The sequence below is a fragment of the Paramacrobiotus metropolitanus genome, unplaced genomic scaffold, assembly GCF_019649055.1.
Source record: "Paramacrobiotus metropolitanus isolate TYO unplaced genomic scaffold, Prichtersi_v1.0 Parri_scaffold0000004, whole genome shotgun sequence".
NCBI classification, from domain to species: Eukaryota; Metazoa; Tardigrada; class Eutardigrada; order Parachela; family Macrobiotidae; genus Paramacrobiotus; species Paramacrobiotus metropolitanus.
The window spans coordinates 2,858,605-2,872,656 of NW_026570224.1; the positions used below are offsets into that span (position 1 = coordinate 2,858,605).

At 42.2% G+C, this 14,052-nt stretch overlaps 5 protein-coding genes across 5 annotated transcripts; 3 read left to right on the forward strand and 2 right to left on the reverse strand.

The window, feature by feature from the left end:
• Positions 1-103: 103 nt before the first annotated feature.
• Positions 104-3,542, reverse strand: LOC129602564 (polyphosphoinositide phosphatase-like). The gene is given in 6 exon segments (XM_055501609.1): positions 104-628; positions 783-1,342; positions 1,449-1,734; positions 1,825-2,424; positions 2,633-2,935; positions 2,938-3,542. Coding segments are annotated over 6 exon segments (2,607 nt in total). The 5' UTR covers positions 3,419-3,542; the 3' UTR covers positions 104-251.
• Positions 3,543-3,880: 338 nt separating this feature from the next.
• On the forward strand, positions 3,881-5,297 carry LOC129580761 (28S ribosomal protein S11, mitochondrial-like). Its single transcript, XM_055471422.1, is given in 5 exon segments — positions 3,881-3,946; positions 4,124-4,193; positions 4,196-4,244; positions 4,480-4,639; positions 4,921-5,297. Coding segments are annotated over 5 exon segments (594 nt in total). The 3' UTR covers positions 5,170-5,297.
• Positions 5,298-5,562: 265 nt separating this feature from the next.
• On the forward strand, positions 5,563-7,511 carry LOC129602622 (post-GPI attachment to proteins factor 2-like). The gene has a single exon (XM_055501694.1). The coding sequence runs from the start codon at positions 6,218-6,220 to the stop codon at positions 7,133-7,135; it is 918 nt and encodes a 305-aa protein (XP_055357669.1). The 5' UTR covers positions 5,563-6,217; the 3' UTR covers positions 7,136-7,511.
• A 135-nt stretch (positions 7,512-7,646) lies between these two features.
• On the reverse strand, positions 7,647-10,703 carry LOC129602853 (protein NipSnap-like). Its single transcript, XM_055502020.1, has 10 exons — positions 10,513-10,703; positions 10,151-10,398; positions 9,910-9,955; positions 9,514-9,611; positions 9,097-9,167; positions 8,757-8,897; positions 8,663-8,694; positions 8,418-8,596; positions 8,059-8,086; positions 7,647-7,954 (listed from the first exon to the last, which is right to left on the reverse strand). The coding sequence occupies exons 1-10, from the start codon at positions 10,569-10,571 to the stop codon at positions 7,918-7,920; spliced, it is 939 nt and encodes a 312-aa protein (XP_055357995.1). The 5' UTR covers positions 10,572-10,703; the 3' UTR covers positions 7,647-7,917.
• A 1,157-nt stretch (positions 10,704-11,860) lies between these two features.
• On the forward strand, positions 11,861-14,026 carry LOC129602850 (glycerol-3-phosphate acyltransferase 3-like). The gene is given in 3 exon segments (XM_055502014.1): positions 11,861-12,697; positions 12,700-13,216; positions 13,344-14,026. Coding segments are annotated over 3 exon segments (1,359 nt in total). The 5' UTR covers positions 11,861-12,255; the 3' UTR covers positions 13,744-14,026.
• The last annotated feature ends 26 nt before the right edge of the window (positions 14,027-14,052 follow it).

A 14,052-nucleotide genomic window follows, 5' to 3' on the forward strand; every position in this document is an offset into this window, starting at 1 on the left:
CATCAAGAAGAAGCTATATTTATGCAAAAACAATAACACGCGCCATGTTGTACTTGAATTATTTTTATTCAGGTTTAAAATACAAGACACTTATACAGAAAAAAAATTTTTCAAGATAAATACAAAACCATCACATCACACACGGTCTATGACTCCATGCAAAAAAATCTCCAAATTCAATCACAATAAAATTTATCACTATCAGTTATCACAAAGTTCCCTCCAGGCTAATAAATAATCCAAAATAACGGCTAGCCCGACTCAACGTACTTTTTATAAAGCTCCGCATCCGCCATTCGAGCTCTGTTCTGGTTCAGTCCTTCTACGTACGCCTTGTACAGTTCCCTCGACCGGCGATTAACTGTCGGCGGTGTGACTTCATAAGAGGAATCCAAAGAAAACGCGCTTCTTTGTATCAACTGGGTGGAAGACGAGCGGACTCGTTCGGTCAGGTTTACAGCTTCACTACCTGGCAGACGCGTGGCATTATGCCATACCTGGGCGAATCGTTGATACAGCACGCGATCGCTGGGATTAGGTCGGCGCAAGGCCACACCGTAATGTTGCTCGAAGCTTTTAAACCGGGATTTCAAAGCGAAGGGAGCCGCGTGTCGAAAATGGAACTGACCTAGAGAAATGTCGCCATAATAAGCCTTCGTGCACAGACCGTTCAATCCAAATCGGCACAAAAGTACTGCGCTTGAATTCACTACTCATATGATGTGCTTTAACAATTTAAGATTTAAGAAAGGACTACAAGATAAACCTGTCATTAACCGTACCCACGGTTGTCTTGATCGGAGTTTCCCGTGGTTCATAATCCGTATCGGAAGTATCGTTATCCAAATCACTTCCATAATAGATTCCAGCATCAGTGGGTGTGTTAGTAGATGGACTTGATGACAGAGCTGGATCCAGCAACGTCGTCACATTTTTCATAATTCCTTTACTACGGGAAACAAATGGAGATGGGTCAGTATTGAAATCCGGCATGTAGTCCGTCACAGTATTTGGAATCATGGCCGTGAACACTTCCTTTAAGGTTCCAAACTGAAAAACCTTGTAGTATACACCGAAAGCATCAAAAGGAAGGTAATGTTTGGTAGTCTGTGCCACGTCTTCCCAGATATCCGGCAAAACCACTGCCACCTCTTCAGAGAGCCATTGCGAATAACCTTTCGGAGGGGAATGTTTGGCTGGGTCATGGATCCACGGATGGTGAAGAAAATAATCAGTTTGCAGTTCCCACAAGTGCGTTTTGTGCTTGTCAGGTTCAAAAATTCCAAGGAACAGATTGATTGCCGCCTGCTTGTCAAAGTCGGAGAAAGTATTGCTGTAATATCTGAAACAAAACGAAACCTGTTTCTAAATTCTCGTCCACTGGAAGCCGTGTCAGTTAGTACAGGTATTATTTATTAGAAATATCAGTTTCTCTATCCTCTTGTTACCGAGACACAGTCCGCATCCAATCTTTCGAGCTGGTTCCCCATCCATGATGTCGGTATGATTCAACTCGGTGAACCAACTGCGAACCGCCGTACTGCAATGCCAGAACATTGCCCAAATCTTCAAACATGTCTTCCAGCATTCGCACGGCATCAGTATCGAAATTTAAATGCGGAGAATCCGACAATCCCAAAGCATACACCTGCAAGCCGAGAACGCATTTCGCCACAACAAAAGCTGCTGTATTGGTCCGATCCAAGCAGTCCACGCAATTAATTCGTATGGTTCCTTAAAACAAAACATCTCCAAAAAATGTACGGGCGGTAAGAAAAGCTCTACATTCTTGAAAATCAATTATATTTTCTGAAGTATGTTTACCATGCTGTCTGCGCACTGCCGGCAGTTCAGTATCCGTATCAACGGGAACGCGCTGCACTTCGCGGTAGAAAGCGTCGCAACGGAAGACATGACAGAAAAGTTCCCGAAACGAGCAGAAAAAACCAACATGTTTAATGAGTTTTTTGGCGATGTTCTCCAAATTATCCAGGGCCACGCCCTTCTTATTAGCCCTGGCCATATCGAAGCCGGTGTAGCGGATATGGTGCTCTTCCGTTAGAAACTGATTGAGATACGAGATCGCTTCGGTTAACTCATCCGTCAGTAAGGATTCGTGTTTCCGAATCTCGTGCTTCTTCACCAAGTTAAGGCAGCAGATGGGAGAGCCATAGCGACTCATCAGATCGCCGAAATGAGCACCGGCACTGGCGGCGAACGGATCCATACGGTCCAAAACAATGGGCGGTTTGGCGATCATTTTGGACGATTCTTGGCTCCAGTAGCCCGGGACCGAGCCACGCAACTGTACGAAGGATGTCAATCGCTGATTTCGGTAGGTTGTATCGTGAAGAATTTGCTCTACTTCTATTTCATTGGCCACGTGACCTTGGGAATTTGCTCCACGCTTTAAAAAGCGGGTTCCTAAATGCGAAAAAAGTATGGTCAGCATGCGCTCTTCCCGTGTACAATATTACATCGTTCGTGGTTAATATTACCGGTACTTTACAACCGGTACATTACCGGTACTTTACAACTTGCAGAATATTAAACACGAGTAAAGACATTATTGCTTTTATTATTAATTTAGAGTACATTTATAAATTTCAATAAAAAAGAAAATTTGATGTACCTGCAAATTTATTGGACCTTCTCGCGATAACCGTTAACAAGAGACAGCGACTAAATACTTTAATTTCCGACTGACAGACGAATCCATGGATAACTGGCACTAACCAATCCCGCCCAATTCCTTCCACAATTAACCGTTTCAACAAATATTCATTCCACACAAATCTCCATGCCGGTTCACCGCTGGATGACTTCTCTAGATGCCCATTTCCACCGTCCATATTATGCTGTAAAGTGTGCGTGATGTCATAACTGTAGCTAAAATAAAAATTACTGGACAGATCAATGGTCTGGAATGTTTTAGGTAGCGTTGCTCCAGTGGTCCCATGACCGATATTGGTTCCGGAGCCAGCGGAATAATTTCCGTCTCTTCGATTTTGTACACATGATGATACCCAATCTGTGCCACTTTCCGACGCTTCGTTATAAGGACCATGGAGAAACCTTCGAGGAATTTAACAAAGCCCAACAATCCAAAAGCTGACAACTTCCGATTCAGTCCCGATGGAACCAAGGCATTGCGTGCTTTGCCACGGTTGCCTTGATCCAGGGAATTCAACAGGCTGGTCAACTCGTTTTCCGTGTATTCCACGCCGTCATCTCGAAGATTAAACTCCCTCGGTTCCGACCGATCAATTTTAAGAACTTTATAACGATCCTGGGTAGCGTTAGCTCCAACCAGGTAAAATCGCGCGGCAGTTTCATACAAGATCAAGCTGCACAGTCCGCCATCGCATGTCGGAGGACTATCATCAGCGTCGGAAATATTACTTTCCTCCTCCATCATGCGTCAGTGTCAAGTACTAAACAGGTCAGCAGGCAGTCATTTTCAGAAAATAAATCCAACTCAAATACATTTTTCTGATTGCATTTTGATTCTGTAGTTTGGAAGTTATTTGAACCTGCTATAGAGTCAGTCTCAGAATGTTGAGTGATATACAGCATTGAAGCTGCTTGCTGCAAGCAGCGGCATGATTTTGCAGAAACCAGTAACCACCGTCTCGGGGGCTGCCCACAAGTCGGTTTTTCGGACTTCAAAAATATTTTTGCAACTTCGACGTAACAGACTTTTCACTTTTTTGCTTCGATTTAATTATTTTCAGAGCAAACAGCAAACAGTGCAAACTACATATTGCTTCTGTATAGCTTTTGATTTCATGTTGTTTTCCAAGTAATTCACTATAAATTTAATAATAAATTTGAGTTAGTTGTATTGTCATAGTGCACCCTTGCCGTAGCCGCTTCTGCAATGTCGCTAAGCTGTTTGTCGCTTCCGATGCAGCTTCTCCGAGGGAGAGCCTTCCTTTGCTTTCAGGTAAGTTCGCAGCGTGCGGAATCTGCACATGTATTGGCCGCAGCACCGAACACTACATTCTGCAGCTGTACCGCAAACAACTGAATGGTTTGTATCTGTAGTGGCTGTCGTGTCGTAACGTTTTAGATTTGAAAGATTTTCAAATACTTTGAGTGACAATTAAGCCGTTATTTGTAGACCCATCCTTTTCATGTTTCTTCCACGGTGATGAGACGCAAGGATCGTCGTTCTCACACTGAAGGTCTTCCCCGGAAGACGAAGGAGTTGCAGGCGAAAAATCTGTAACGATTGGGCAAGAGTAAGTGAGAAATTCGTGTGAAACAACCCGACGGCACGCTTCCACTGGAGAGCTTTTGATTCGTCGATATTTTAAGAAACTTTATTATTTGCCAATTATGGTACCAATTTACGGCAGCAGTTTAGAAGGATTCCTGATTGTACCATTAAACGCATCCGTATCTGACGTTTTGAGATGCAAGTTTTCGAAATACACTGTGTCGAATTTTGGATTCAGATCGTGTCCATCTTTGCAGTGTGATTCCCCAGTTTCCAAATTTGGAAACGTTTACCAGTACTTTCCATGGAATGCTTTATACAGATATTCCTATTTTGCACATTAAGTGCAGCCAAAATAATACGATAATGAACGTTGAGGATCCGCATACGCGAAAAACAATCACAAACCTGTCAGTGGTGAGTATAAGTTCATTTATTTCCATAAACTTTGTTGCAGTGTATCATTGTATTACGTATATATTTACCTCCGCTGGTCCACCATGTTTTAAGCACATGAGCTTTGAGTATCTGAGAACTTCGGTTTATTAATCGTATTTTCGACAAATTATTTTCTCATTACGTTACATTTTAATTAACTGAATATTAAATTTTTACTATAAATTATGCCATGATTACGTGCTGTACTTGTCATTGTTGCAATAAAAATTGTATTAACGCTGCTGTTGTTTGGTTTGCAGGGCGTGGAAGGATTTAAGAACTGCAAAAAAGGGACGAATGTGGCCGGTCAGGCTGTTGGATTGAGTTTGGGGAGAAGGATGATAGCGCGGGGCATGGACACGTTTCGGATAAAGCTAAACGGAATGGGACCAGGTCGAGCCTCATCCGTTAAAGGTCTGGAGATGGCCGGTATTAAGATTGTTTCCATTACGGACTCTACACCAACCGCAGATAATGGCCACAGGCCTCGGAAAGCTAGAAGAGTTTGAAGTTGTTTCTCTTTAACCTCCGTTTTTTTGCGTGCCTGTATAATTCTCGAGATTTCTGTAAATTAAGAATTTTTGTTTTTTTACATAAAAGCGGTTTAATTAATTATGTGTCGCAAATTCACAATACATATCTCCTGCACGAAGAAATGGCTCATTAACTGGTAAACTATTAGGTTCACTTTTCTCACGGTGAGCGTATTGGTTGAGCATTTCCGGTGCCTGTTCGGCAGAAAAAGGGCATTGCCAGTTGTTCGCTTCAGCACCTGGGGTGAGACCTCGCGTATTAATCACAGAATATCGCACATTGCTGCCAATCACAACGGCGGAAGGCGTGGCTACTTGGGTGAGTTGTCAAGAACTTGTCGTTTGTGTTTGCGTGATTCATAAATTCGCAAAGTGTTTCAACCAGCTTGGGACTGTTTGCCATAGCGTCACGTACGTGAGGTTCGTTAGAATTCTGGATGAGCACCTTTCAAAGGCTGCCAAAGTCATTTTTCCTGGAATACTGCTGTAAGCAGTTTGACTTGGCATCCTACTTTTGGGCTGGTTTTTCACGCCAGACCTTTTTGGTGGGTGGGGAGAAGCCGTTGAATTTGATTAGGTTATGTGCAAAGAAGTACGGTCGTCGCGCGATACTTTTTTCGACATAGTTTGTGAGTTTCAACATTTTATTGTTTCTATCTGCTTTAGCTCTCTTTGTGTTTGCTTGGTAAATTTAATCTGATGTTATTTACTCTGGATTAACGGGTGAGGGAAAAATCGCATCCGATAATTCTATCTCTGGTTGGACGCCGTAGGATTGTGACGATTGCGGATTGCCTGTTATTTGTCTTCGGAATAGATATTAATCATATTATTAATTAATATTTAATCATTTATGATTATGCATCCAAGCTTGTCTTCCAAAAGATGACACTGAACAGGGACGAAATTTTCGACGGGGATTTACCTGCCCCCGCTACGAGTAGTATTTGACGTTGGGAAGCGTTTCCCTTTTACCTGTTTGTTCTCGTTGGCTGAATTTGTTATCCGAGTTTCATTGTTGGGAATGGCCGTAATGAATGGCCGTTCGCAAGTCTTCGTCAATAACGGACCATATGCAACCACCAACGGGCATATTACCGTACCTCACGTAACAGTACAGAATGTCCTTGTACGGATCAACTTTGCCAGGATTGTCATCGTGATCACGCTGCTTCCGTTCTGCGGATTATTGGTGTGCTTATTTTCTTGCATGCTCTTCCAGTTCGAACAGGTGACAATCACTTTCTGTCCCGTGACGAACTATCTGCCATCCATCTCGGCCGTCACGGGAGTGCGTCCACAAACGCATCTCTGGCGATTGTGTATAGCCCTGCACTGTACGCCGCGCTTTCTTATCGCGCTACTCTACCGGGCAACATTTAAACAGAACCTGGACCGACTGCATCCCAGCGGCCCCTTCTGGTCGTGGTATAGTAAAATTATCACTGTGGATTTTGCCTTCAGTGTGGTGGAAAACATCTCCCTGCTGATGGTGTCAGTGGTATCCAGTCCGGATAATTATCCGGTCCATGAAAAGTGTTTTATCACGTTTTTAATCACATCCATCGGACACATGATAATGTGCTGTTATTTATACCCGAATCTGTTCTTCCAGCCGTTCTTATCGGAATGTGAACGCACGAAATCTCTTTTATGGAAACGGAGAATACTCAGTTTGGTGTTCATGTTGGCTGCTGGCATGGCCATATTCTTTTTCCGCCATCGGAGATACTGTGCGCCGGGCGCGTTCAGTTATTTTGCATTTTGTGAGTATTGGCTGGCCATATTGAATATGGGCTTTCATGCAACCTCGTGCTGGGATTTTGTGGGGAAGGAATTAGTAATTGCCGGATGGCCCAAAGACGAATTGGTGGTTAATGGGAAATCGTATGAATATGCGCTGCAGCTATCCAAAAGCAACTCAGACAAAGCGTCGGAATAATGTTTTGTGATTATGTTGTTACTCCATTTGTATCTCGCGTTTAGGTTAACGCTTTTTTTATGTTTTTAGTTTTTGTGGTTTTGAGCATTCCTACCGCTTCTGATATTAGAGACGGATTCTCAACAGAGTTTTAAATTTCCTATTAATTGTTGATTTTTTTCTTTTGATAAATTTTATTTGTTTCGGAACTTTAAAATAAGAAAAGTCGCGCAACGTGCTTTGTCTACTCTACTGTGTCACTTTTCAGTCAGCAGACTGCCAAAAAACTTTTCCTGGGTTTGTCCAAAGGAAGTCTCTGATGACACATTTCCGGTGTTTGATAGGTTTGCACTGTAACGGAACCATCTGTCACGTGCACAGATTCATTAGCCGATTATACAGGCAATAAATAGATAGCAATTAAATTACAGTATTAGTATCTCGTAAAACCCCGGCAGATACACAGTAAATAATTATCTGTATTAACAAGTTACAATAATAAATCTTATGTGAGTTACATTCAGGAAAGAAGCATGCACAAAGTGTTTTATTATCAAATTTTGACGCACAAAGTATATAGATTAACATTTCTCACGATATATCTGTGACTGTAACTAATAAAATATGCTGCAACTTGTAAGTGAAGTCTGCAAACAAAAACGGCAACGAATGAAAGAACCACTAACAATAACCATGAGCAACATTCAACAACTTTAGATTCCATAAATAAACAGCAAAAGATTGTGAACAAAGTAGCAATAAAAAGATAAAACCGGTTCACGTAGACAGTTACTGCAGCGTCATCATTTGAGCGGTGAAAAGGAATTTCCAATCATGATCCTATAAATAAAACAAAATTAATGGCCACATGCAAAATCCGAAGCTTTTGAAAACTTGTCCGGTTCTTTATGATAAACCAAAAAATTACGTGTCGCCTTCCTTACCTTGAGTTCATTTCACGAATTAAGGGCACTGCAAAAGATAAAACACTCTTTAATGTGAATTCAAGGTTCACAACACCTCATCACAGAACTGAGAAAACCAAAAGTTGACACGATCATACAGGCGTACAACGGAAAAATCGAAAAACAGTGGAAAGTAAATAGCAATCAATCGATCACAGCCTTTCGGTCTGACTTTAGAACGGTAAGTTTAATTGCTTTTGTTAAGTAACAGAACCAGACCACCAAGCACTTGCGATGCTTAATCATTCAACCAATCAAATTATGCTGCCGAACCATATCCAAAATTATCAACGAAAAAGTCAGAGGGGCATTAAGTTACCCTATCCCTAACCCGATACCTGTATTGGCGACACAATCATCCCATCCTGGGCTGGACCACGCTGCATCACGCGCGTCTTTTCGTGCCTCGAGGTCAGCATAAGCCCAAATATGATGTACGACATAGAGAGGCCCAATTTGCGTGAAAAATCCACCAACTCCATCCTCACGAGATTTACGAAGATGAATAGCGCGGGCCCTAATCAAATTACACACCGCATGATGTAGCCACTATCTTCGATTCAAAGGCGCTGACGCGATTTACCAATGGTTTCCCCATTCGATAAGTGTACCGGGCTGAAAACATACAATAAATACATCTTCCAAAAAAGAGCATAGCGCTGATTTCCATGCCCTACCTTCAACGTATACGTTCGCAGTTCATAAATCCGCTTTGCCTCACTGGGCTCCGGATCTCCCCAAAAGCTAAAACTAAGCATAGCTTGATTCTGCCGGGATCGAAGGCTTTTCCCCAGTTTATTTTGGAAATCCTGTAGCTTCTGTTACACGATAGACAACAACAATAGTCAGCCCGTGGAATATGGATGCAGTTATCAACCGGTAAAAAAACACACGAACGAAAATAAATGCACCACAAAAAAGATAAAAGCACAAAAAACCGAGGATGTGCAATCAGGAAAATACCCTGCATTGTTACCGGTTATTGATTGCCCTGTGTATCCTATTCACCGTACCGACCTTGTCCTCTCGTAACGCTTTGGAGGTGTGATCAAATGCAACGTAGCCATTGTTATATTTCCAGATGTGAACTGCAAAAGTAACACGATGTTTTTATTGCAGCCCAAGCTCCACAAAATACAGATTCTTAGCTGACTACCAAATAAATGCTTCTAAGTAAAAGCCGGAAAAGGATCGGAATACTGATCAAAGCCAACAAACAATTAATTGCGGGGTGAAAAATTAACCAAACATCTCTGCGCTTTCCCAGCAGTTCCCAGCGACAATGATTTCATCGTTTTTTAATTAATGCAAATCTTATAATTAATGCAAATGCTATTTATATTTTGAAAGTCAAACAATGGCACAACAACCCTTTTTCACATTTATACAATCGTAGCGATTCGCACGCTATTCTCGCAATCATGCAGAACTTACTGGCTTGATCTTGATCACCGCCAGTTTCGACCATCCAGCTTCCGACCAGATTGCTCTCAACTTTCTGGTTTTTCAGAGCGGCCTCCACAAACTCCCCACTACAATGACAGCGCAAAACCTTCAACAAGACCTGTAATTTAAAATCGTTAAGTCAAGCCTTTTTATCTTTACAGTTTACACCAAATACAAAGCTTTTGAAGAATATCAGTAAGTATATTCACTATTTCCAAAATAAAAAATACGGAATTGTTAAGAGTTTTACTTCGTCGTATAACAAAAGTAGCATACGAGAATAACTTCCTAGTACGCAGTACGTAAGCAGAAAAAATAGAACTGCAGCGCGACAGACTGTTTAATGATTAAATTCGAGCACATTTTTCTGTCTTCCGATCTTACTAAGTGTTTATGTATTCCGCCCGCTGGTCCGGTCTCACATTATGCGCTAAAAACCCAAGCAAATTATAAATACGATGCAAATAACAATCTTTACACTTTGATTAATAATAATGAACTGCAACACAACTGCAGTATAATGTATACCATACTGTAACTGTAATTTTGTTAATTTAAAATGATGATGCTCCGTTTTCTGACTGTTAGTCACTATCAGCTAGTTTTTACAGAGTAAGCAACTTACTTTGCATCTCGTAGATGACACCTTTCTTGGCTAGCTTTCGCGAATGTGATTCATGGCCAGTTTCAATCGTTCTGTGTTGCCCTTGAAGCAATTTACCTAGCCAACTTTGACTACCGGAAGGAGAGCTTTGGGTAGGCAAGGGAGGACGCTCAGGCTCACGGGATGCGTCCTGACTACCGCGCTCCTGCTTCGACTGATCGGATGCAGCCTCATTCGGTTGTCGTCCCGAGGGATTAGATGAGGCGAACCTGCGGATAAAATGAATTCATACTTGCGATTACGAAAGCCAAATGAACGAACCAATCCTGGACATGTGCACTGCTCACTGTAACCAAATTACTGCAGACGATAATCGGACCAACCTTGCTGTACAGACTGCTTTTAAGGACTGGGAAGCAACTCTACGATTTATGCAATGCATATTTCAGTGTATCAAACAGCCGTGAAAGATTCACAAATAAACTGCAAAAGAAACAGAATTAAAGTTAATGCTGTCAGAAATGCAAAACTCTGGTTGTTTTGCAAATTTGAAATGCTGAATGTGTACTGTGTATTGATGCGAATGCGAAAACTCAGGGCGTGCTGCTGGCGATAAATGTTTTTGATGCTGCCGGCGGAAATTAAAAATTCATGACGTCACTGAACGATTGTGATTGGCTAGCCTTTTTCGTCCCGTTTGGAATCATGTCTTGCTCGGCAGCATGGCTCTGGCAGTTTGTGATGTTGCCAAAACTTAAAATTTTGGCAACATCGTTCTGGGGGTGTGGGGGACGCTGGGGGTTGTTGCCGAACATGTCCGAAATTCAGATTGTGTTTGTGTCATTGCTCACCTACTACCGTCTTGCAATTACGAATATCGCCGTTTGAATTTACAACTTTACCGTGCAGGTTCCTTTGGATTTTCTCATACCAGTCATACGCACAGGGTTTTTTTAAGTAGAATTGCCTGCTTCTACAAAATTGAAGCTGCTTTGAAAAAGCTGGGCGTATACTGAATTAACGCTGCAACTTGAAATTTGCACTCAAACGGCAGCTTGTTTTCGCATTCCCGTCATTGTATTATTTTTAAACACAGTAAACAGTGAACTTGAAAATTCTGCGATTTAATACAAGTACTGTAAGTACAAGCAACTGCCGATACTGGGCGCAATGACGCCGCCGATATATTGGCTGATTTGCACCAGCACATTTTTCACTTTGTATTTACGATTATATCGAGTATTTATTTATTTTGCATTTTACCATTAGTACCGAATAAGCCGATAAGGAGATGGTTTGCTGGCTGCTCGACCAGTCTACTTTTTTAGCTTTATGTTAAACATTATGAACTACTTGCGTTTCATAAAGCAAGAACCGACAAAAAAGATTTGCCCGAGCGCTACCGAAATAAATGATTTACTGAATAACGAACAAACACTTAACATAAGCTATATTTTCCTGCGAGCTTGTCAATGTCAATAGTTGCCACTTTCGGGGTAACTTTCGGTCACTTTCCTCATACGAAATTAATCGCCACTCCTGATTATCAACGAGAAAAAAATTATTTTTACTATGAATATGTCAAATTCGATAATGTATAGTCATAATTTGATGGAATTCAGCCGTAGACAGTTGCGCAAATTTAAAGACTCTTTGCAAAAATTAATGCTCTTTACAGTCGTCAGCACTCACGTGGGTCACCATACAGAAGCCGAGAGCGATAAAATTTTGGCACAAACTCAACTGTGCTCGCAATATGCCTCGCATTTAAAAAAGTTCTAAGTCTGCGGTTTAAAGGTTACTTGAAAATCTACCCAAAGTTTAGATATCTTTCCATTAGATCACAATTTTGCTGATTAACACGCGGCCTTGATTTCTGTCGGCATAGGTGCTCCTTCTCCATCCAGGAAAGAATATGTCTTGTACGCTGCCGCCGTTGCAGTTTGCCTACTGCTTGCTTTCGGTGATTTCGGTCTACGGCAACTTTCTATCATCTCACGAAGCTTTGAGATACTGATTGGCCTTCCCATTGGGCGAAGATAGCGACTACTGGCGAGTGATGTCATTGGATTAAGATACTTATCACCATTGTTGTTTACGGATTTTGCGAAACTTTACCGTCGAGAATGCTCTCAGCCGAGCATATACTATTGACAGCCCTATCTGTCCTCTTGACACCTCTCCTGGTTGTTCTGTCTCTTATAATGGTTTTAGCATCCTTTAATACGTCCCTCGGGATCCGCGAAAGATATGTGGAAGTTTTATTGAAAATATTTGATTGGGGCAAACGAAGAATCCAAAGGAATGCCGATGAGCATGCGGGTAGCACGGATGAGACCGATGGGGAAGGCCGCAAATTGCGGAGCAGCAGCAGCTTCGCTACACTGGTTGACAGGCAAACCCACTCGTCAGCAGCTTATGATTCTGCTCTGGATATGTTCCAGATTAAGCGGAAATCGGGAGACTTTAATTTAGCGGATTCCTATGAGTTTGTCAAATGGGCCATGGAGGCCATTACCGAAGACTCGGTTACCCAGCGGTTCGAAGCGGAGGAAATTGAATCGTGGAACCTTTAACGCGCACCAACATGAACTACCATTATATCTCACTGCGATTGACGATTCTCTGGTGCTTGGGTTTTCTCTTTCGCTATTTGGTCCTGCTACCCATCCGCCTGTCCATCACGCTGATTGGCGTGGCGTGGTTGATACTGTGCACGGCCGTCGTTGGATACCTGCCCAATGCCAGACTGAAGAAGCGCGTCAATCAGTGGGTTAATCTCATGTGCTTTCGTATTCTGTCGCGCGGGTTCTCGGCCATTATCCGTTTCCATGATCGGCAGTATCGCGCGGTGGAAGGAAGTATCTGCGTGGCGAACCATACCACGCCGATTGATGTGGTGACGCTGGCCGTGGATAACTGCTACGCCATGATCGGACAGCGACATGGGGGATTTTTAGGAATTATGCAGCGGGCTCTATCACGCGCTAGTTCGCATATTTGGTTTGAGAGAAGCGAAGCCAAGGATCGTAGTGCTGTAACGCAGAGACTGAAGCAGCATGTAGCTACCAAAGATAACTTGCCAGTGTAAGTATTCGTGTAATTTTAATTTCGGTGCCGACTAGAACAAATATTGTTACCGATTGCAATTCGTTAAAATCTACCGCTACGTGGATAGTGTATGTACTGCCAAACAAAATATTGATAATTTCAGTTTGATTTTCCCGGAAGGCACCTGCATTAATAACACATCGGTGATGATGTTCAAGAAGGGCTCCTTCGAAGTGGATTGCCCCATCTATCCGGTGGCCATAAAGTACGATCCGCGCTTCGGCGACGCTTTCTGGAATTCCTCCCAGCAAAGCATGGTGGAATATTTGCTCATGATGATGACCAGCTGGGCCATTGTCTGTGATGTATGGTATCTGCCGCCGATGACGCGTGAGGAAGGCGAAGATGCTGCACACTTTGCCGCTCGCGTAAAGAATGAGATTGCAAGGAAAGGTGGACTGGTAGAACTGGATTGGGATGGCCAGTTAAAGCGGCAGGAAGTGAAAAAGGAATGGAAGCAGTTGCAGCAGAAGATGTATAGTGAACGAATTAAATTTGAGTGAATCGTCCAAATAATCCTAATGCGTTCCGTGTTTTTGTTATTTGATGTCTAATGCAAACGAATTTGTTATAAGATGGTGTTAGATTTGGTTTCCTGTTTCTTGGAATGTTTTATAATATTGAAGAGTTTTATTGAGCATGTTACTGAAAGTTAGATGCCTTTGAAAGTGTGAATCTTTTGAAGTGTTTTTTCCTGGTGATGGTTTGGGTAATCCTGTTGGTGCTCGGCAAGCATATTGCCGTTTTTACTCTGTTAGCTAGCAATAAAGTTTATACTTTTCTGTATCTCAACTTTTGTCTTATCAAAAAAT